This window comes from Copadichromis virginalis, linkage group LG18 (assembly GCF_057382275.1).
Source record: "Copadichromis virginalis isolate Kocher_CV1m ecotype Utaka linkage group LG18, C_Virginalis_male_GT1.1, whole genome shotgun sequence".
Classification (NCBI taxonomy): Eukaryota; Metazoa; Chordata; class Actinopteri; order Cichliformes; family Cichlidae; genus Copadichromis; species Copadichromis virginalis.
The window spans coordinates 35559777-35580663 of NC_140635.1; the positions used below are offsets into that span (position 1 = coordinate 35559777).

At 43.6% G+C, this 20887-nt stretch overlaps 1 protein-coding gene and 1 long non-coding RNA gene across 4 annotated transcripts in view; one reads left to right on the top strand and one right to left on the bottom strand.

Moving 5' to 3' along the window:
• Nucleotides 1–344: 344 nt before the first annotated feature.
• Nucleotides 345–20887, top strand: part of LOC146688397 (uncharacterized) — a 36930-nt gene continuing 16387 nt past the window's right edge. For 2 of the 3 annotated variants that reach the window (XM_085439607.1, XM_085439609.1), the window contains exons 1-4: nt 345–816; nt 1321–1482; nt 9514–9711; nt 10051–10209. In XM_085439607.1, the coding sequence (XP_085295733.1) occupies nt 589–816; nt 1321–1482; nt 9514–9711; nt 10051–10209 (747 nt within the window). In that variant the 5' untranslated portion in view covers nt 345–588. The remainder of the gene's footprint in view (nt 817–1320; nt 1483–9513; nt 9712–10050; nt 10210–20887) is intronic. The other variant, XM_085439610.1, reaches the window with a different exon arrangement.
• Nucleotides 11287–19698, bottom strand: LOC146688398 (uncharacterized). The gene is made up of 2 exons (XR_014916467.1): nt 19025–19698; nt 11287–13078 (listed from the first exon to the last, which is right to left on the bottom strand). It is a non-coding gene; the product is annotated as an uncharacterized LOC146688398 (long non-coding RNA).

The following is a 20887-nucleotide window of genomic DNA, read 5'->3' on the forward strand; positions in this document are numbered from 1 at the left end:
ATTCTCAGAGTACCCCTTCACCCAAGATCATTGCTTTTGCTTGTATGGTTGTATTTGTGCTCTTGAAAACTATTTGATGAAAACACCAGTGCGGCTGGCTAATGAAGTAGGGCAGAATGAATATTGATTGATATTGATTGCCTGTGCAGACTTCTGCTGCTTTGCCATAAAAATCCTAGATTTTTATGGATGTCTCTCTCTCTCTCACACACACACACACACACACACACACACACACACACACACACACACACACACTGTGTGTTGTGTAGGAACTGATCATACTGCAGAGGCCAGTGGTGATGGAGAGGGGGAGAGTATAGAGAAGGATATGAAGGAAACAGTGCTATGGCAGGAAACTGAGGAGGAGGAAAACATGAAGGATGGAGACTTGTACAGGAGCGGGCGTTCTTCCATTGATGCATAAGTCGGCTCTACCCTTCTCTGGTCTGACTCATCTTCCACGCTGGTGCAGTCTGCCTGTGTGCATTTTCCAGCACACACACACACGTGCGTGCAGACGCTGGCACGTTAACAGAGGGAGCTCCGCCTCCTCTGCAGTGTAGCGACAGCTAGAGAGGGGCAGCAATGGAGGAGCCAGCAGTGCAGCAGGAAAAAATAGAGGGATCGTGGGAAGGAGGGCATGATGAAGGAAAAGCAGACTGGAAGAACGAATGCTCTCTCTCATCCCTCCTTAAACATTCCTGTCTACTTTGCTGGTCATCTCCCAGGGACGCCGACATCATGGAGACTGATGAGAGAATCCTTGCCAAGACGGCCGAGATCAGAGTAAGAAGACCACAGCACCTAGCACTGGTGTGTGTGTTTGAATCTGTGTGTCTGTGTGTGTCTGTGTTTTTTGTCGAAATCACGTTTTCTGTTATTTGTGAGATCATTTGGACAGTACCTATATCATTTTTATGCATGTGTGTGGCTGTAAGGTTTCCAGTTTGGGACCCTTCCATCACTGCATTTCCCATGATGCTCTCATGTGATGTCATGATGCTGTAGGACTAGTCTCACAAACATGAAGCTGTAAACACACACGTGTTCAGCGCAAGTCTGGATTGCCAAATGTCCTGGTCCTTGAAATGTTCAGATTTTGGTGACTTCTCTATGAACTTTAAAAAAGGGGAAGTGCCATTTCTGGTGCCAGAACAAAAACCAACCAAGCAAAGGGAAAAGCTCTGTACAGTAACTTGGGCTGGTGTATTTTCGTAATTTTGTTTTTTCACCTGCACTTTGTGTGTGTGAATGTTTCATCATCCCAGCATTTATATCGTTCTGCAGATTTTAACTGTGTCTTTGTGTGTGATGTAGGAGCTGGAGAGCACAGTGGCAGTGGAAAACTTGGAACTTCAGGAGCAGAGGTCAGACCGCAAAGAGCTGGAGGAGACACTAGTTAAATTAGAGAAACACAAAGAGAAACTGATACAGCAAATAAAGGGAACCAGACAGCTCTGCTATGAAGAAAGTCAGCAGGTAATGATGCACAGTACTGCTGCTCTGGCAGCCTGTGCTCTGTATTTTTTCAGCATTCACGTGATGCGCAGCTGCATGAGTGGGTATCTCATCTCCTTGAAAACTACGGTCAGTTTGAGGGACGTTGATGTTAACTGTGGAGTTTTGAGAGGTGGGTGAAACTGTTGAGCGCACAGTGTAAGTGTTCAGAACCATGGCCAGAGAAGATGACTTTGAATAAGCCAAAGTTTTTCAAAATTCCAGAATGTGTCATGGTTCGGGGTTTGTGACACAGCTTTTTGAGTTTTCCTTTAGGTTTATGACGCTTTGCTTTATTAGTATGTTTTAGGGTTGAGTTCTGCTCCTCTAATATTTTGAGTTATTTTGTATTCATGTTTGCCGAGTCTCTCTTGTTCCTGTGTGTGTTCCTTCATCATGGCCCCTGTGTCAAGCCCCATGTCTTAGTCTGCATCTTGGTGTGTTTCTTGTTTTATTTTGACAGTCTCTTGTCCCATGTTCAGTGTGTTCAGTTTTGCTTCCCCCTTCTCGTCTGTTAGATTATGACCTGCTGTGTTCCCCAGGTCTCTCCTCTTTGCTGTGATTTCCCCTTTTGTATATATTATTTGTGTTTTACTCTGTCAATCATTGTGATCTCTCTCTTGATGTGTGCCCTGTCTGTGTGGTAAATCGCTGTACTGCTATGTCTGTTTTGTTTTTGTCAGTTAGCCTCCCTGGTTTTTTATTTCTCAGTAGATCCAACAATAAAACTAAGTTCAGTCCTGCCTGCATGTATGCACTTTGGGTCTGAAACTCTGCCTGTCTGAGACATAATCTACAGCAATATATGCAATATATGTTATTGCAGTACTATTGTTATAATATCGTAACATGGGGTGTCTGTTGATTTCCACCTCTTTTTATATATTTTTATATATACATATAAAAAATTCCCTTCTCGCCCTTGTGGGTTGTCTATCCTTCAAGCTCGGTCCTCTACCAGAGGCCTGGGAGCTTGAGGGTCCTGCACAGTGTCTTAGCTGTTCCAAGGACTGCGCTCTTCTGGACAGAGATCTCGAATGTTGTTCTGGGGATCTGCTGGAGCCACTCGCCTAGCTTGGGACTTGCTCCACCTAGTGCTCCCATTACCACTGGGACCACTGTTACCTTCACCCTCCACATCTTCTCGAGCTCTTCTTTGAGCCCTTGGTACTTCTCTAGCTCCTCGTGTTCCTTCTTCCTGATGTTGCTGTCATTTGGAACCGCTACATCTATCACTACGGTGTCCGGTTGGTTAGCCACCACCGCTTTGTCCGTCTGTATCTGGAAGTCCCACAGGATCTTAGCTCGGTCATTCTCCACCACCCTTGGGGGCGTCTCCCATTTTGACCTTGGGACTTCAAGGCCATATTCAGCACAGATGTTTCTGTATGAGTGAGTAGCTTGGTGAGTTTGTATCCTCTGCTGCTTCTCTTCAATGTGGGGTCCCACAGGGTTCAGTTTTAGGCACGCTTGTTTTTCTTCCTATATCTCCGACCCCTTGGCTCTATTTTCAGGAAACATGGTTATGCTGATGACTCCCAGATTTATTTCCCACTTAAAAAGATAAATGGCTTCTCAGTAGACCCTCTACTCAGATGCCTTGATGAAATAAGGGCCTGGATGACTTTGAACTTTTTACATTTTAATGAGCAGAAAACAGAAGCGATGGTTTTTGGTGGTGCTTCTGAGACCACTGCTATAAATCTTGGTTTGCTGGCACAGTATGCTAAAGCAGTCATCACTAATCTGGGAGTTAAAATGGAGGCAGATCTTAAACCTGAAAGCCAGGTCAGAGCTGTTGTAAGATCTAGCTTTTTTCATTTGAGGCAATTAGCCAAAATAAAGCCCATCTTATCAAAGCAGCTTTTTGAGACAGTAATCCATGCCTTTGTTACATGTAGGTTGGATTATCGTAACACACTTTATTGTGGGGTTAGTGATGCATCCATTAGGCGTCTGCAGGTTGTGCAAAATGCTGCAGCACGTCTTTTAACTGGAACAAGCAAGTCTGAGCACATTACCCCCCATTTTAGTTTCACTCCACTGGCTACCTGTACATTTTAGGATTGTTTTTAAAATTCTCTCATTTGTTTTTAAATCTCTTAATGGCCTGCCCCCCCCCCCCCCCACCCCCACCCCACCCCACCCCACCCCACCTCTCGGAGCTACTACAACTATATACACCTGCCCGTTCCCTTAGGTCCGCCAATCAGCAGCTCCTTAAGGTACCGAAAACTAAGTATAAATTTAAAGGTGATCGCGCTTTTGCTGTAGCTGCTCCAAAGTTGTAGAATGATCTGCCCTTGCACGTTAGACAGGCCTCTTCTCTTTCTGAGTTTAAGAGTCTTCTTAAAAGATATTTATAGTGTCCCATTAGAATGCAGCTCCATCCGAATCTGCACAGGTGCAGTTTCTACGTAGACTGTAAATGGGCTGTGAAGCAGCTCGAAATTCTCATTTTGTGCTTCAAAGTCACCAAAGCGCCGCAAACTCAGTGCGCTCAGTTTATCAGCAAAGTGCACATTTGGGAACATTGTTGCGCTGACTTGGTTCAACATTACTTGGCAACAGGGAAAGTGAGGCAGGTTGCACTGGTGCATTTGTGACAGCTTCACTTGAAATGCCTTCACCGCATCATACATGCCATGTCCATGTCCTTGCTGAGCTCAAAAACTCTATTGAGAATTTTTCCCCAACTCAGCCAGCGGACCTCTGTATGATAAGGAATGTCGGTAAACTCTGAATTTATTTCCCACATAAAAGACTGAATTTGACAGTGATTTAAACTTTTAGTTCGGATAAAATTTGCGGTTTGCGTTACGGTGATCATTACATGCTCCATTTTTGGGACTTTACCACACAGCGTTTCCTGGTGTATGATGCCGTGATATGCTGTTAACTCACCGGTACAGTTCTCCTGCATCTTTACTCGCATCCTGCTGACTAGTCCACTTTTTTCACCACACAACACCAGCGCTCCATCTGTTACAAATCCAACAAGTTTGTCCCAGGGCAGTTTCATGTCGGTTACACTTTGACATACGTTTCTGCTCAGGCTCACATTTGCCAAAATCTGCGTTTTGTCTGGACACAAGACGTCGCACACCATCACGCAGCTCTTCAGAAACTCTCCCTCGGTAAATGGCCGGGCTGATTTGGCTATCTCCTCTGCTACAATAAAACTTGCTTTCACAACAGCTTCACTTTGTGATTTTGCTCTGGTGAAAAACATCTGCTGAAATGTCAGATTCTTCTTTAGCTCTTCTACTTTCTGTAGTTTCTGCATTTAGGTTTTTCAGCTTATCCTGATGTTTTGTCTCATAGTGCCGTCTTAAATTAGATTCCTTAATTACAGCCACATTAGCTCCACTAATAAGACACACAGGTTTACCGGCAATGTTTGTAAACATATATTCAGTCTCCCACCGGTGCTTAAAGGCTCTGTTTTCAGAATCAACTTTTCTCTTCGCCATTGTAAGGGGCTAGCTTCGCAATTCGCTAGCTTCGGGAATGTTCCCAGCTAGCCTAGCATTCAGCAAGGGATCTGTAGTTTGTGTGTTATTAGTGCCTCATATCGGCAGGCCATGCATAACAATAATAATAAGTCTATATAAAATGATAAATGTCCGCCGGGCCAGATGTGGCCCGTGGGCCTTGAGTTTGACGCTTATGCTATTTGCATTTACAGCACTTTGTGAACTGTGGTTTTATGTTAAAGTGCTTTATAAATAAAGATGCTATGCTATGCTATGCTATGCTATGCTATGCCAGCTGCTTGGTTATGGCGTTCCCTTTATGCCCTGCCTGCTAGCATCTGGACCCTGCTGTGCTGGATTGTCTCAGGGGCATCCTACACAGCCTGCACCTGGTGTCTTACCTAGTGTGATAGACCCTAGCCTCTATGGATCTTGTGCTGAGAGCTTGTTCCTGTGCTGCCATGATTAGTGCCTCTGTGCTGTCTTTCAGTCCAGCTTTGTCCAGCCACTGGTAGGACTTTTGGATATCAGCCACTTCCACTCTCTGCCGGTGGTACATACCATGCAGGGGCCTGTCCTTCCATGATGGTTCCTCCTCTTTCTTGGGTTTCTGTTGGCTCAAGTTGTCACTGACCAGGCAGTCAGTTTGAACCATCTTCCTAATATAGTTTGTTGTCTAATCCTGGACTGTGGTGCTGACACTCACCAGTCTCTGACCTCCTTCCTTCCACTTACCATACAGCCTAAGGGTGCTGGACTTGGGGTGAAACTCTCCACGCATGGTCAGGAGCTTCCTGATCTTGATGATAGGCTTCTAACCTCCGTTCTTACCTAACGGCCTCTTCAGGTACTTGTAGCTGTCCTCTATGTCTGCATTGTTGCTTTCTGGTAGTTCAATCCCCTCAGTTCTGACTACCTTCCCTCTCTTTGTTATCATCCGACTACACTTTTCCAGCCCGAACAACATTCCGATGTGATTGTTGTATATCCTGGTGGTTTGGATCAGTGAATCGATGTCTCGGTCACTCTTGGCATTAGCTTGCTGTTATCCATGTAGAGGAGGTGGCTGACAATTGCTCCATTCCATAGTCAGTATCCATAGCCAGTCTTATCAATGATCTCACTGATGGGTTCAGAACAGTAGTGAGGACAGAGCATCTCCTTGGTAGATCCACTTGATGATGGCTTGTGCTGTGGGCTTGAAGTTGAACTCTAGCATTGTCTGCCACATCCCCATTAAGTTCCTGATGAAGGCCCTTAGGGTCATGTTGATCTTGTACAGTTCTAAGTATTACAGGATCCAGGTGTGGGGCATCAAGTCATGGGCCTTCTTGTAATCAATTCGGCAGTGCACAGGTTGGTCAGCCTAGTCCACCAACCTAGCTGGTGTTTTGCGCCACTGGTATTCTTGCCAATTCCTTTCTGTGCCCCACTCATGTATTGACCCATGTGACTGTTCATCTTAGCCACTATGATGCCTGACAGGAGCTTACATGTGGTACTGAGGAGGTTATTGGCCGGTAATTGGACGTCACCGATACCATCTGGGGGCTCTTGAGGATCAGAACAGTCCGGCCTTCAGTTAGCCATTCTGGGTGTCTCTCATTGACTAGGAGCTGGTTCATCTCCGCTGCCAGACGCTCGTGGAGTGCAGTCAGCTTCTTCAGCCAGTAGGCGTGAACCATGTCAGGGCCTGGTTCTGTCCAATTCTTCATACTGGCGACCTTTGCTGTGGTCTGTTCTTAGATCTACTAGCCAATGAGCATTGCTGTTTTGGGTTGTGTCCTTCTCCCATATGCTCTTCCAGTATTGCTCTGTCTTCCAGCCTTGGTGTTGCTATTCTTACGATAGCACAGTTGTCCCCTTTGGAACTTTATGTTGGGGGTTCAACGTGAAGGTGTGTATCCAGTAAGGGTCAGCAGGCTAGGCACCCATGCTAACCAAGCCTATCTCAGAATATTTGCGATATATTTAACTGAAGCCATAACTGTTATGGCTGTTAACTGAAGCCATAACAGCTTGGACTTCACCAGGTCAGGTGTTGAGGAACCTGGACTGTCAGGAGTAATGAGAAATGGACCAAGGTAGTAGATACTTGTTAACGAATAAGTTCAGCTGGTTTGGTTTGGTGAGTGACGGAGGGAAGTGACTGACCATTGAGAGCATTTACAGCTACCAGAACCTCACAAGTTGTTGCACCAAATCTCTGTCAATCAGACTCTGCTTGGCACCTGCCTTCAAAAGCACTTGTAATGAATAGGTCCTGGTCTTGCCACACAGGGTGGTAGGGAGTTGCATACGGAGACCCTCGGCATCTGGAGAGGCACTGCCCACTTAGTATCCCTGTCACGGCCCACAGTTACTGGTAGGCACTGTCTTTTGGCCAGACACGTCAAGAGGCCAGAAAATGGCCCAACAAACCACAATACATACACAACTGCTCGTCGAACCTCCTCCAGCATTTCTCTGATGTCAACCTTGTGCATCCCAGTTGCATTGGCTCAGGGGGAGGCAAAGCAAATGCCAACAAGGAAGACTGGGGTCCTTGAAGATCAGGTCTCTTCAGCCTTCAGTTAGCCATTCTGGGTGTCTCTCATCGACTAGCAGCTGTTTTATCTGTGCTGTCAGACACTCATGGAGCTAGTCAGAAAGGTCCGAGGAGCAAAACGAATGGAGAAGTGCCCACCCGGTCTTGTAACCTCTAACCCTCTTCTCTCTCTTTGATGCAACCGATTGTCAATCCTGATTGCAAAATCTGCTAGGCTTTCAAAACACCTGGGTTCATCCCGTGCAGCGAGCTCATCCTTTTAAAGGGGAGCACAAAGCGTTTTCTTACCCCCCTGTCTCTGTGCCCTTAACATGAAAATTAATGGAGAACTCGGCTACAGACCTGGTACTGTCAAAGGCCGAGCAACTGATGGGCTGCTTCATCTGTGCACAAAGGATGGTGGAATAAAACCTTAAAATCTTACAGGAACTGTGCATAGTATTTCTAAAGAATGTCACCAGGAGGTAAGATCTGACCCATTACAAGTCAGGGTCCTGAAAGGAACCAACAATTATTTATTCCCTTGAATTAACATTGGGAAAGGCCCTGGAAGAGTGCTGGAATAGCAGAGCAGAATGAAGAAGAAGCCTCTGCACTGGCCCACCTCCCCTGTAAATGGTTCAGGAGAGGGGAGCGCAGAGAAGCGGAAGCTAAGAATGTGGGTGCACTAGCCAGGGACAGGGTTGCAGGAGCAACTCGTTGCAAAAAGGTTTCTCGGATGGTCAACAGGGTGTTGTTCACTCTGCCTGCCTATTGCTCGGACTCACAGAACTATCTAACTAGACTAGACGCCTACCTTGACCTTGGCCTGTAGTCTCCTTCTCCATGGAGGGTACTGCTCCTTGTGGTTGTTCAACTTGTAGCCAAGATTCTCACTGTTCATTGCTGCCGTGGTGTAGATCAGCTTGTTAGTTTCGGTAACCAGCTATGGAGGATCCAGGTTTCAAGCTTCGCCATGAATCTGTCTTTCACTCAACAATCCTTCTTCTATCGCACATGGGCTTGGTACCCAATCTCAGGTGGGGGTAATGGTATCTCCCCCCTGACCTGTCGTCCTGGCTCCCCTTTTCTATAGCATGTGTGTTGTACCTCTTCAATTTCTAGCCATGAGAGCGGTCCCTTCTTCCGAATGTTGGAACACTGAGCTACTAGTTGTTTTGCCATCAATGTGGATGCTGGGTACTGAAGATTCCATAAGAATCTTAATCATATTCGTGTAACCCCTTCCACTGGGGTTACTTGTGTAGAGCATTCCAACAGTGCACTATTTTTGTCTCTTGCCCACCGATGCCTTCCTGTTCCTGTAGCCCACTTCTCATCTGGGTGCCCTGGTTTCTTAACACCTGATGCGGACCTTGTTAATCCGGGCGATGTCCGAGCAAGTATGGCTTCATATTTATCTCCTTCGCTCATGTCTGCGGTAGGCTTGGTTAGCATGGGGGTCTAGCCTAGGACTCTTATTGGATACAGTCACTCCAGGCGGAAATCGAACTTGCGACTCCCGTTCCAAAGCTGTGCAGTCATACCGTTACACTTGCTGCTTCTTAATTAATGCTTATTTAAATAATTAGTTACTGCTAAACGTTCCTCCAGGTGTTTCTTTTTCGTGCCACTTAAGCATGATTTGAACTTCTGCAGGAAATCTACATCATAGTTTATATAGTGAACAGAAATTCCTTTTATCCCTACACGGCAACCTTCCGCACCATTCAAGTCATCATGGTAGACAGTAACATGACATGGAGTTACATTCCTTGGGAGGTGCAAGTCAGGTTACATTGAAGGTTGCAGCGTAGTTAAAATTGGGCTACAGTTATGTGTAAGTTGCGATGCAATCTGACACAGATGTATAATTCATGTGTTACTCTTCTAACCTTGTGTTGCTCTTATCAGTCTCATCAGAAAGACATTTCACTGCTCTTAAATTCAAGATGAGCTAATACATTTGTTGTTGTAGCCCACTGGACTGACTGAGTCCTGTCTTTCCAGATCCTATCTCTGCAGGCAGAGGAGGCACAGAAGGAGAGCCAAGTGGAGGAGTATGAGAGGGAGCTTTCCAGAGCCAGATGGAGGCTGAGGAAGCTAAGAGAAGAGGTGAAACAGGCCAAGAGGAAAGTGGAAGAGGCTGGAGAGCGGAACAGTCCTCTACAAGACTCGATCAGACAGTCTTATGAAGAGATCCTGCAGGTACAACGATCACTACAAGGATGTTTGAGTGCATCTGTCCATAAAGTGTTCATATCAATGATTTCTATTTTATTAATATCACTTATCCCCTAAAGCTTTGAAAAATGGACCATCTGTCCATGACTGCACTAAGAAAGTGAATGAAGTAAATAACTATTCCCGTTTTTTGGTAGGAATATAGTTTGTTTTTCTGATTTCAGAGAAACACAAAAACATTTTGCATTTAATTATCTCAAATAAAATATGTGTTGTAAAAAGAGGAAAACATGTATCTGGTTTCTTAAGTTTAACAATACCAGCTTTTCATGTTCACCCCACTCCTGTGTGTGTTTCTTGCAGGAGGAGCACACCCTGTACTCTCTGTCAGGAGGTGCAGTCACTCCAGAAAGCCATCTGGATGAATCAACATCTCTTGCAGACACCACTGAAGATAATCTGCCGTCTCTGAGGCCATGGGGAAGGAGCCAATCACTGCCTGCCTATGCTGACCTCATAATGGTAAATGGCAATGATGATGGCGAGTACCCCTTACTGAATATGAATGACAATTTTCAAGTGTGATCTAAAACAATACTGACGATTCCTAGAAGTGTGAGAACAGGCCTTAGTCGCTGTTAAGAACAGAAGGTTTAGAAACTATCATCTCCACATTTATTCACTATGTTCTGAAAGCAGATTTCTCCAGTGTTCCTTAAAGGAACTACTAGCAGACAAACTGGACACTGCGGAAAGAAATCCCATGGCATGGATAGCTTTTTTCATGTATTTGGAAAATAAATATTTAGTCTTCTTTGACAAATCGATGTCGTTAGTCCAACAAAACTATAATGAATTGAATATTCTTGTATGGGAAATACACCTCTGGTCACAGAAGCTACTGTTTTTACAGATTTACATGGCTGCCTCTAATACACATTATACAACTGTGACCTATGTTTCTCTCTGGACACCATCTGTCAGCTGTTTCAGATCATCTGCTCTAGGGCTTATTAGTCCAGTCCTGGACAGTTGTTTGATACACTTCAAATAAATAATTATTTTTTTTATCTCTTTCCATACCCTCAAGGATCTACAGTCTTTTATTCTGTGGAACTTAGAGAGATTCTTAGGCATGATAACATGACACACTTCACCAGCAAAAAGAACAGCAGATCCTGAAAGTTTAAATACGACATATTTTACCTGCCGCTCCCTAAATCTTTGCAGGGAGCCATTTGCAGTGGTGTAATAACCAGAGACCTAAGAGAGTCAGTGACACTCAGTGATTTCAAGCATCTACGGGTGTGAAAAACACTGGGAGAGGCAGGTCCCACATAAACTTTTCTCAGCTTTGAGACTTAGAGAGAGAGAAAGAGCCTTAGAGCTTTTTATTGTCATTGTGCAGTTTCTTGCACAGCGAAACTGGGTAGCTGGACCACAAAGTTGCAAAAGTAAAGAAGAGAAAACAATATACAGCAAGGGAAAAAAATGCAATATATATGTGTACATATATGTGAGTGAACTATATACATGTTGTTAAAGATATTTTATTATCAAAGTACTCAGATGCAATGAAATATCACTCAGACACTTAGAGCAGTTTTAAACGTGCACGGGTGAGAGACTCAGGGAGAGACTCACACACCTCCTTGGTGCAGTCTGGCTTTATTTATACACATCATGAAGCATACAAAAAAGGGAATATCATCCTTATCTTGTCAAGAAAACAGGTGTGGTTTATCAAAAAACTTCGTGTTCTCTACAAGGTTGTTTCTTACTCGTGGGTGGCGGTTTCCTGCTAGTGTGAAGGCAAACAGTGACAATGTGAAGGCAAAGACTGATAATGTGAAGGCAAGCAGTTTCCGTTATAAAGTAGGGAGCCAGCAATTAAAATATGCAGCTGGTTGAGTACAGAACAGAAATATAAACACTCTTAGCTGATCATTATATGAATAATAAAACCTTTAAAAGCAAAAATACTCTGACATTCCCTCCTGTTGTTTAGATTTCTCACATGACAGTACTGTTATTTTTGTCAGTTCATAACCTCTTGTCTAAACATTTTCGGTTTGAACGTCATAAAACAGTCCTGTGTTCAATTAAACTAAACATTACTGTATGGATCATCTTTCAAAATTTCTTCCATTTGAGACATCATCACATAAGCATTGATAGAAGTTGTCACCATGTTTGATACCATTTTCTTCAGACAGGGTACTACACATGTTGTGAAAACACATAACAGTAAAAGCAAAAATGCTATTCCAACAAGTCCTTTAATCAGAAGGGACTTCCATGAACCACCTAGTAACCATGTCAACCAATCATCAGTGCTTGTGACATAGTCTTGTTGTTCAGCATCTTTAATCTTTCTCAAGGTGTTCAAAGCGTCGGTCATGTTTTGTGAGTGTATGTTGTCTGGGATGTATGTACAACATGTAGTGTCAAACAATACACACAAACCTCCTTTTTCAGCTAGAATCATGTCTAGTGCGACTCTGTGTTGCATCACTACAATGCGTATTGCGTCGAGTTCTTCATTTTGCGCTTTGTTGATTTTCATTGAAGCATTTAGGAACAGTCCAAATCGATAGTCAAGTGTCTCGATCCTCAGCATGTTTTTCCCAACTCCTACCCAAGGGAACAAGGAGTGGAGGACTTTCTGACCATCAGTCCATAGTTTGAAGTTTTTGGGCACATCTGATCCATAGATTGAGTCATGTGGCATTACTTCAGTGACTTCAGCAACTTCACGTTTTGCTCTTGACGTGTGTGTCTCTGCTGTGATCTTGAAGGTGTGGTCTGAAATTAGTACTGGTGCACACAGACCGGTGGAGTTCGGTGGGAGCATGAAGTAGGTTTTAGGCCCGCAGGCCCAAGCGGTTCCCTGGACCCAGAAAGTTCAATCTTTGAAGGTGTGTATTCCTTTGGATTGGGTCAGGTCACGTAGATGCGAATTATCATGTGTCCATCTTTTTTGCAGGTGGTGTTGTTTATTTCCTCTCATCTGGGTGAGTGTTAGTAGGCTCACTAGGAGCGCAATGCTGGCCACTAGGAGGACAAGTGTCTTCATGATGACCAGGCACACCTAGACTTCTGGTGAGTAGACTATTGGCGAGAAGTAAAAAAGGGCGGGATATACCCAATCAGCCCTTCCCTTCACCAATAGATCACCTAGAAGCCAGGGGAGCCGGCGTCTAAGCGTCTGGATTGTCACTCACTTTTTTACAGTGGCTGTGGTGGATCCAAGATGGTCTTTCTGCTATTTTGCAGGCGGTGGGTGTGGTAAGTAGGACTTGGTATGGGCCCTCCCACCTTGGTGAACTCCAATTCTTTCTCTGGAGTACTTTGATCAGGATCCAATCACCTGGTTGTAACCTGCAAGACACTGGAGAGAAATCACTCGGCAGTTGGTTGTTTAACACAATCTCTTTATTTTCAAACAGTTTAGTCATCCATTCTGCTAGGGTAGTTTCCCTTATTGATTTATTAATAGGTTCACTGGTAATTGGCAATGGAAACGCTCTCCCGTGGATGATTTCAAAAGGTGTAAGTTTCTGAGAACCTTGTGTTATTCTCATCCACATCTTTACTAGGCCTAGACATTCAGGCCATGGTCTTCCTGTTTCTTCCATGCATTTTCTTAATCTCTGTTTTATTGTGCCGTTAGTTCTTTCCACTAATCCTGCGCTTTGTGGGTGATATGCACAGTGATGTTTGATGCTAAATCCTAGAGCTTCAGAGACTTTGCTGATGATGTCATTAACAAAATGTGTTCCATTGTCTGACCTTATCAGACTGGGAATGCCATATGTGGGGATGAAGTGATTGCATAAACACTTTGCCACTGATATTGCATCTGCTCTTTTGACTGGATAGATTTCTGGCCATTTTGAAAATACATCTATAATTACTAGAGCATATCTTGATGCTTGGCATTCGTTAAGTTCAATAAAATCCATGTGGATTGTATGGAAAGGGTGAGGTGGTGTGGGGAAATGACCTCTTTGTGGTCGGAGGTTCCCCTGTACATTATGTCTTTGGCAAATCATGCATGTTCTGATGAATTCCTTTGCTGAATTTTCAAAATTTTGAGTGTAGAAGTGTTTAGAGAGGACATTCATCATTCCACCCGTTGACAAATGCGTTAAGCCATGTGTCACTAATGCTGCTGTCTTGTGTAGAGATTTTGGCAGTATTGGTTTGCCATTACAGGTCATTAGGTCATTTTCTAGCTGTGCTCCACACCTTAACCATTTTTTCTGTTCTGTGATGGATGCAGCTTTCTGTTCATCTTTAAGTACATCAAGTGGTATTAACGTTGATGTTTCAGATATTAAAGTTTGTATATGTTGTTGTGCTGCCTTTTTTGCGGCTTGGTCTGCAAAGTTATTGCCTTTAGTAATTTCTGAGTTATCTTTTTGGTGTGCGGCACATTTGCACAATGCTAATTTTTTCGGCAGTGTTATCACTTCTAGCAGTTCTTTTAAAAGGTGTGCATGCTGTACTGGATTACCAGTAGAAGTGACCATGCCTCTGTTCTGCCAAATCTTTGCGAAATGATGTACTGCTGCAAAGACATACTGACTGTCTGTGTGTATGTTTATGCTTTTTCCTTCATTCAGCTTACATGCTCTCACAACAGCTGTAAGTTCTGCACTTTGTGCAGAGTTAGAAGAAGTCAAAGGTCTTGCTTCCAGAACTGTGTCTACTGTGGTTACTGCATAACCAACGCAGTTGCGACCTAAGCTATTTTTAGAAGCTGATCCATCTACAAAAATGTCAGTGAAAGTTGACTGTGGTGTGCTATATATATCGGCTCGTGGTTTTGTTTCTTCATCTAGCTTTTCCATACAGCAGTGTTTTTCACCATCTTCTGATGTGGGGAGAAGTGTGCTGGGATTTAGCTGACCACACTTCTCGATTGTAATGTGTGACTGTGATAACAAGATGCCTACGTATGAGAGCTGTCTTGCATGTGTGAGATAAGACAAGTTCGCCTGCAGTAAGATGGAGGTTACAGCGTGGGGAACTTTGACGATCAATGTGTGTCCTAAGACGATGTCAGCGGATTTCTTAACTGCCTCTGCTGCAGCTGCGCATGCCTGCACGCACGAGGGCAGTCCTGAGGCCACTGAATCTAGCTTACACGAATAAAATGCAAGAGGGCGTTGCTTTTCCCCAAAGGCTTGTGTTAGAACGGCCTTCATGTAGCCTGCACCTCCGTCTACATGCAAGTAAAAAGGTTTTTCATAGTCTGGCAATGCCAAAACTGTGCGCGTCTGCAGTGCAAGTTTTAGATCATTAAATGCTTTTTCTGCTTCTGGTGTCCATTCTATTTTATCTTTCAGTGCTAGATTTTTTCCATAAATTAAGTTTTGCAAAGGTTGAGCTAGCAGAGCATATTCAGGTATCCAGCATCTGCAAAAATTGCAGAGACCTAAATAACTCATCATTTGTTGTTTTGTGAGAGGCTTTGGAGCATTCTGTACTGCTAGTTTTCTGCTGTCTAACAGTGTTCTTCCCTCTCCTGTGAGTTTGTGGCCAAGGTATGTGACCTCTTGGCTCCACAGCTGTAACTTGTGCTGTGATACTTTATGGCCCTGCTGTGCTAAATGTTTCAACACAGTCATGGTGTTTTTTCTGCAGTTGTCTCGTGTATCTCCCGTGACGAGAATGTCATCAACGTACAGAAGAAATTGCCCTGTGGCAGGGAGTGTGCATAGTGACATAGATTTCTTTAATGCCTCTGCATACAGGGTGGGACTGTTCTGAAAACCCTGTGGCAGTCTTGTATAGGTATACTTTTCGTTATCAAAGGTGAAGCCAAACAGATTTTGTGAATCTGGGTGTAATGGCACCGAGAAGAACGCGTTTGACAGATCTATGACTGAGAACCATTGTTCTTTTTGCGTCACTTGATTTAAGATTGTGTGTGGATTTGCTACCACAGGTGGGATTTGTTCTGTTACTTCGTTTATTGCTCTGAGGTCATGCACTAGGCGATATTTTCCTGTGTTTGCTTTTTTCACTGGGAAGATTGGAGTGTTACAGGTTGCTTTAGTTGTTTTCACTAAAATGCCTGCTTTTTCCATATCTGCAATTACTGGCCTGATCCCTGCTTTTGCTTCTGCCGTCAAGGGATATTGTGGTTTAACTGGCCTGTAGGTTGTAGTAGTTTTTACTACAACAGGATCTGCTCCTTTAATTAATCCTACATCTGTCGATCCTGTGGACCATAGTGTTGTGGGCAATTCTTGTAGTTCTGGGTGTAATTCTAATGAGAGTATATGTCAGTTTTCACTATCTTCCTGCACATGCAAATCAGTGCTGTCAGTCATGTATGTGGCTGGGTGGGTAGTGATCACCCACCCTAATGTGTATCTCATGCATCCCGTTCTGCAACCTTGTAGCCATCCTTCATGCGTGTCCTCAGTTTTTTCATATCTGTCTCTTTCAACTTGGGTGAGAATGCGGCCTAAATCTTTCCACTCAGTACTGTCATTGTGTGCTACTGACACATGTGGATTTGGCATCCTATTTACTCGTTGTACTGCCTCAGGCTGCAGCACAGAGCACACTGCATTACCACTTTGGGTGACATATAGGTGCTGTAATGTCAGCATTTGTGGTCCTAGCTTGTGTACTTCTTGGTCATACACAGGATTAGGACCTGGACTCTGTTTGAACCTCAATGTGTTGTGATACTGAGTGTAGTCCTGTCGTGTTGAATGAGTTGGCAGATATCGATTTGCTATGTGTTGTAAAGGCTCTAGTGAGGGCAGGTCTAATGTCCAGTAGTAGTGAGGCTGTCCGAGTCCTTGACACACATTAATCTGATAATCTGCTGGACTTTGTTTCTCGTTTAACATTAGCTTTGCATACATGCCCTCTGGTCCTGGCAATACTCCTATTTCCAGTTTCTCTAGCGCATCTCTCCCTAGAAGATTAACTGGGCAAGATGGGTCATATATGCACTGGTTTTTACAGCTGCGGCCGCTGTCTTCATGAGATAAGAGTAGAGGCTCAGTCAGTGATTTAGTACTGACATGTCCTGATGCTGACTTAACTATCAGAGTATCATTAGAGAATTTCACTTTTGGTGGTTTTTTAATCAGTACAGTTTTACATGCTCCAGTGTCGCAGAGCATCGTCATTGGCTGCCCATTTACGTATATAATTACAGTTGGTTTATGTTCAGAGCCCAAAAGCAATTGCTCTATGTTATACACGTCCGTGTTTTCATTGCTCTCTGCTTCTGTGCTTTTTCCTAGTCATTTGTTATTTCTTTCATCCTCTTCCTCAGTGTCATCCTTTTTTCTATGTCTACACTCGCGAGCAAAATGCCCCTCCTTTCCGCAATTGTAGCAGCTTGTGTCTTTCAGTCTTCTCTCTCCTTTTCGCCCTCCTCCTGCCTTTCCTTTTCCTTTGTAGGGGCCTGGTTTATGTCTTCTGTATTCTCCAGAGAATGCCACCAATCCTGTTGCTGGATCTACAGTAAAGACGCCTCCTTTTTCTTTTTGCTTCTGTATTTTAACTGCGTGTTCAGCATATTGCAGTGCATCTGACAGACTTCCTGTATTTTGTGTGACCCAGTGTTTTTCTACGTGGGCCCTCACTTTTGGGAGGAGGCCGTTCAGAAATGCATTTTTTAGCTGTTGCTGAAATGGTGTTTGTGGCTCCTCCTGGTAATTTAAACCTGAATGTTGTCTGAAAACTGGGCGTAGGCGATCGAGGAAGTCAGAGGCAGTCTCAGCTTCCTTCTGCTTTATCTCGCCTATTTTGCCGTAATCTGCTCTTGGGGCTAGACGGACTCTAATCCTTTCATATAATCCTGCCAACTGAGCCCTTAGAGGCTCAGAGGTGGGGAGCAGGGCTATACCCTGGTCATCTGACCCCGTGAAGTCTCCCTTTACTGTTCCCATTTTTAGACCTAATAAGTCCTGAATTACCTGGAGCATTTCATGGCCATTCAAGTGCCAGTGTGTTCTAATTAACTCAACTGCCTCCCTCCATGGCTCAAAACCTTCATTTAACAGTGGAACGTCCTTTAAGACGTTAAATCTGTCAGTTTGGGACCATGCTCTGAAAACATATAGGAAAGGGTTGTTGTCTCTTTCATTATTATCGCCACCCGTTAGTTGGCCATATCTTGGGTTGGGCGTGGCTATCATTGGAAACAGACCTGACGGTCCTGGGGGGTCAATCTGTCCTCCCATATCCCTACCTGACGGGTCTTTCCCTATGTCTTCCTTATGGTGATTTGTTGTCATTAAATTTAATGCCTGTCTTGCTGAATCATATGGGCCTGGCGCGTCAGTGAAGGGGTTTTTTGATACTGGCTGATTAGACGGGCCGGGGGCAGGCACATATGGAGGAGGTGGTTTTGGGTGTTGTGGATCTTTTAGTTCACTACTTTGTTCATTTTTCTTTTTCTCTTCTCGCACCTTTGTGCGTTTATCATTTTCTGCCATCCAGGCTTTAAAATGTTGCCACTCTGTGAGACGTTTGGCTTTCTTTTTAAAGCTTTTTTCATTGTTTAGTTCCGCTTGGAGGGTCTCTTTTAAAGCAGTCACTGCAAAGGGAGTACATTGTCCCTCCCACGCAGGGCAGTTTAGTTTCTTTGGATTTCTCCATCTATTTGCGCTAATTAGTCCGGCGCCTGGACATTTTTTCTCTAGCCACTGCTCGTCAGCAGTGAGTTTTGTTGATTTATTACCCATTATTATTTTTTCCTCTTGTTATTATTATTTATTTATTTATAAATATATTTGCGTTTACACACACATACACACCCGTGGTGCTTTCTCTGGCACGAGGAATGGGAGAGGCTATTGACACGGCCTTCTACTTTCAAGCTAGCCTTGAAAGCGGTGTCAATTTTATGTGATGAAACACAACCTTTTCCCGTTCCACCAGAACTCGAGCAACCAACGGTAAACAATTCGGTGGAGTAGTTCAGCCTCCTTAATGTGCTGTAAAATCAACTTACTCCACCAACAAAACAGTAAAACAACAGATTATACGCGTAATGAGTTTTTTATTCTGGGCAACACTGTGTCTTTCTACATTGCTCCAAGCCCTCTTTCAGGCGAGCTGCTTCGTAACCTCTACGAGTCCTTTTTCAGACGAGAATGTTACTATCCTGTCGTATTTTGACATTAAACTTGCTCCGAGCCCTTTTTCAGGCGAGCTGTAACCTCTACCAGTCCTTTTTCAGACGAGAATGTTACTTAATTAATCTGTCATACATTGACGGGAAACTATTTAATGTACAGACCACAGGTTGCCTCAGTCGTTTTGCGCAAGATGTGAGTGAGTGCTAAATATTCACCTGAGTTATTGTGTGGTTGCTTTGGTTTCCTTCATCAACCCCTGAAGTCGTGGACCTCTTATAAGAACGCTGGCCAGAACCCGAACGTCACGTCTCTGGACTTTATCCTCTGCCTGGAGAGGAGTCGACAGCGTGGGCTTCTCACGACGTCAGGACTTGACGAAGGTCTCCTATTGGAGCATTGAAAAAATATCAATGTCCACTCCGGCTCGAAGGACCAATTAAATGTTAAAGATATTTTATTATCAAAGTACTCAGATGCAATGAAATATCACTCAGACACTTAGAGCAGTTTTAAACGTGCACGGGTGAGAGACTCAGGGAGAGACTCACACACCTCCTTGGTGCAGTCTGGCTTTATTTATACACATCATGAAGCATACAAAAAAGGGAATATCATCCTTATCTTGTCAAGAAAACAGGTGTGGTTTATCAAAAAACTTCGTGTTCTCTACAAGGTTGTTTCTTACTCGTGGGTGGCGGTTTCCTGCTAGTGTGAAGGCAAACAGTGACAATGTGAAGGCAAAGACTGATAATGTGAAGGCAAGCAGTTTCCGTTATAAAGTAGGGAGCCAGCAATTAAAATATGCAGCTGGTTGAGTACAGAACAGAAATATAAACACTCTTAGCTGATCATTATATGAATAATAAAACCTTTAAAAGCAAAAATACTCTGACACATGTTATATGGGATGTTAATTCCACTGAGACCAAAATATTGTAGAGACTGAGATATTGCACATAGTTGATTAACAGCAGCTTCAGAGCGGTTGTGGTTTGAGGCATGTGGTTTGAAAAATAATAGCATCATATAAAAGCTGCATTTTCTATTTACTTATCCATGTCTAAGATTTTAATTTGTTTCATGATCTGAAACATGAAAGTTTTACACATATTCATAAATATTGCATTTGTCAAGATAAAAATCTGTCAAAAGACTGTACAGAATGTCGTCTTTTGTCTTTGTTACAGCAAAATGAAATAATAATAATAATAATAATAATAATAAAAACTGTGGGACCAGTGTTTCCCAACCACTGTGCCGCGGCACAATTACACTCTCCTCCACTAGAGGGCAGTAAAACTACCTCCTCTAATAAAATGGGTTGCCAACTGCCAGTAAAACAGAAGAAGGCGAAGAAGAAATTACATAATAGTCATGCTGTGAGACGACACAGGGCGTAATAGCAATAGATAAATATTTGAAAAGAAAAAGTAGTCAGTCTGGCCTGGGCCCTGGAGAAACCAATTCTGCTATACCTGGTGCGCGGGCAAAAATTATCAACATGCTTTTTGTGACATTTTTGTTTGGTGGTGTGCCGTGTGATTTTTCTAATGTCAAATATGTGCCCATGGCTCCAAAAAAAAATAGCACACGGCAACTTGATTTACCAAAGTTTCTTTTGTGAAAATAAGAAATAAGAGTGAGGCCTTCAAAATGCCAAAAAAGAGGAAAAAAAGAGGAAAAAATAGAAAGAAATCTGTGCAACACAAGCTACACGAGGGAGACACAGACGACCAGATCTCACCTGCTAACAGCATCATGGAAGATAATGGCAAGCAAGCAGAGGCTAGTGGAGAACAATCAGAGAACTAAATAAATTCAGAAAAGACAACTGTGCGTAGCTGAGTGGAATCAGAGAGGCTATAAGTAAAACAAACAAGAAAATGGAAGAGGCTGAAGAAAGAATCATGAAACCCGAATACAACTTAATGAGGAAGCAGTAACAGAGATGATGAAAAAAATCATCCTAAAGGGACGATCCAGAAGAGAAAACATTAGAATATGTGGCATTAAAGAAGGATTGTAGGAGGAGTCTCCATCAGTAGTGGATTTGCCTGACTCCACTGAGCTACAGGTGG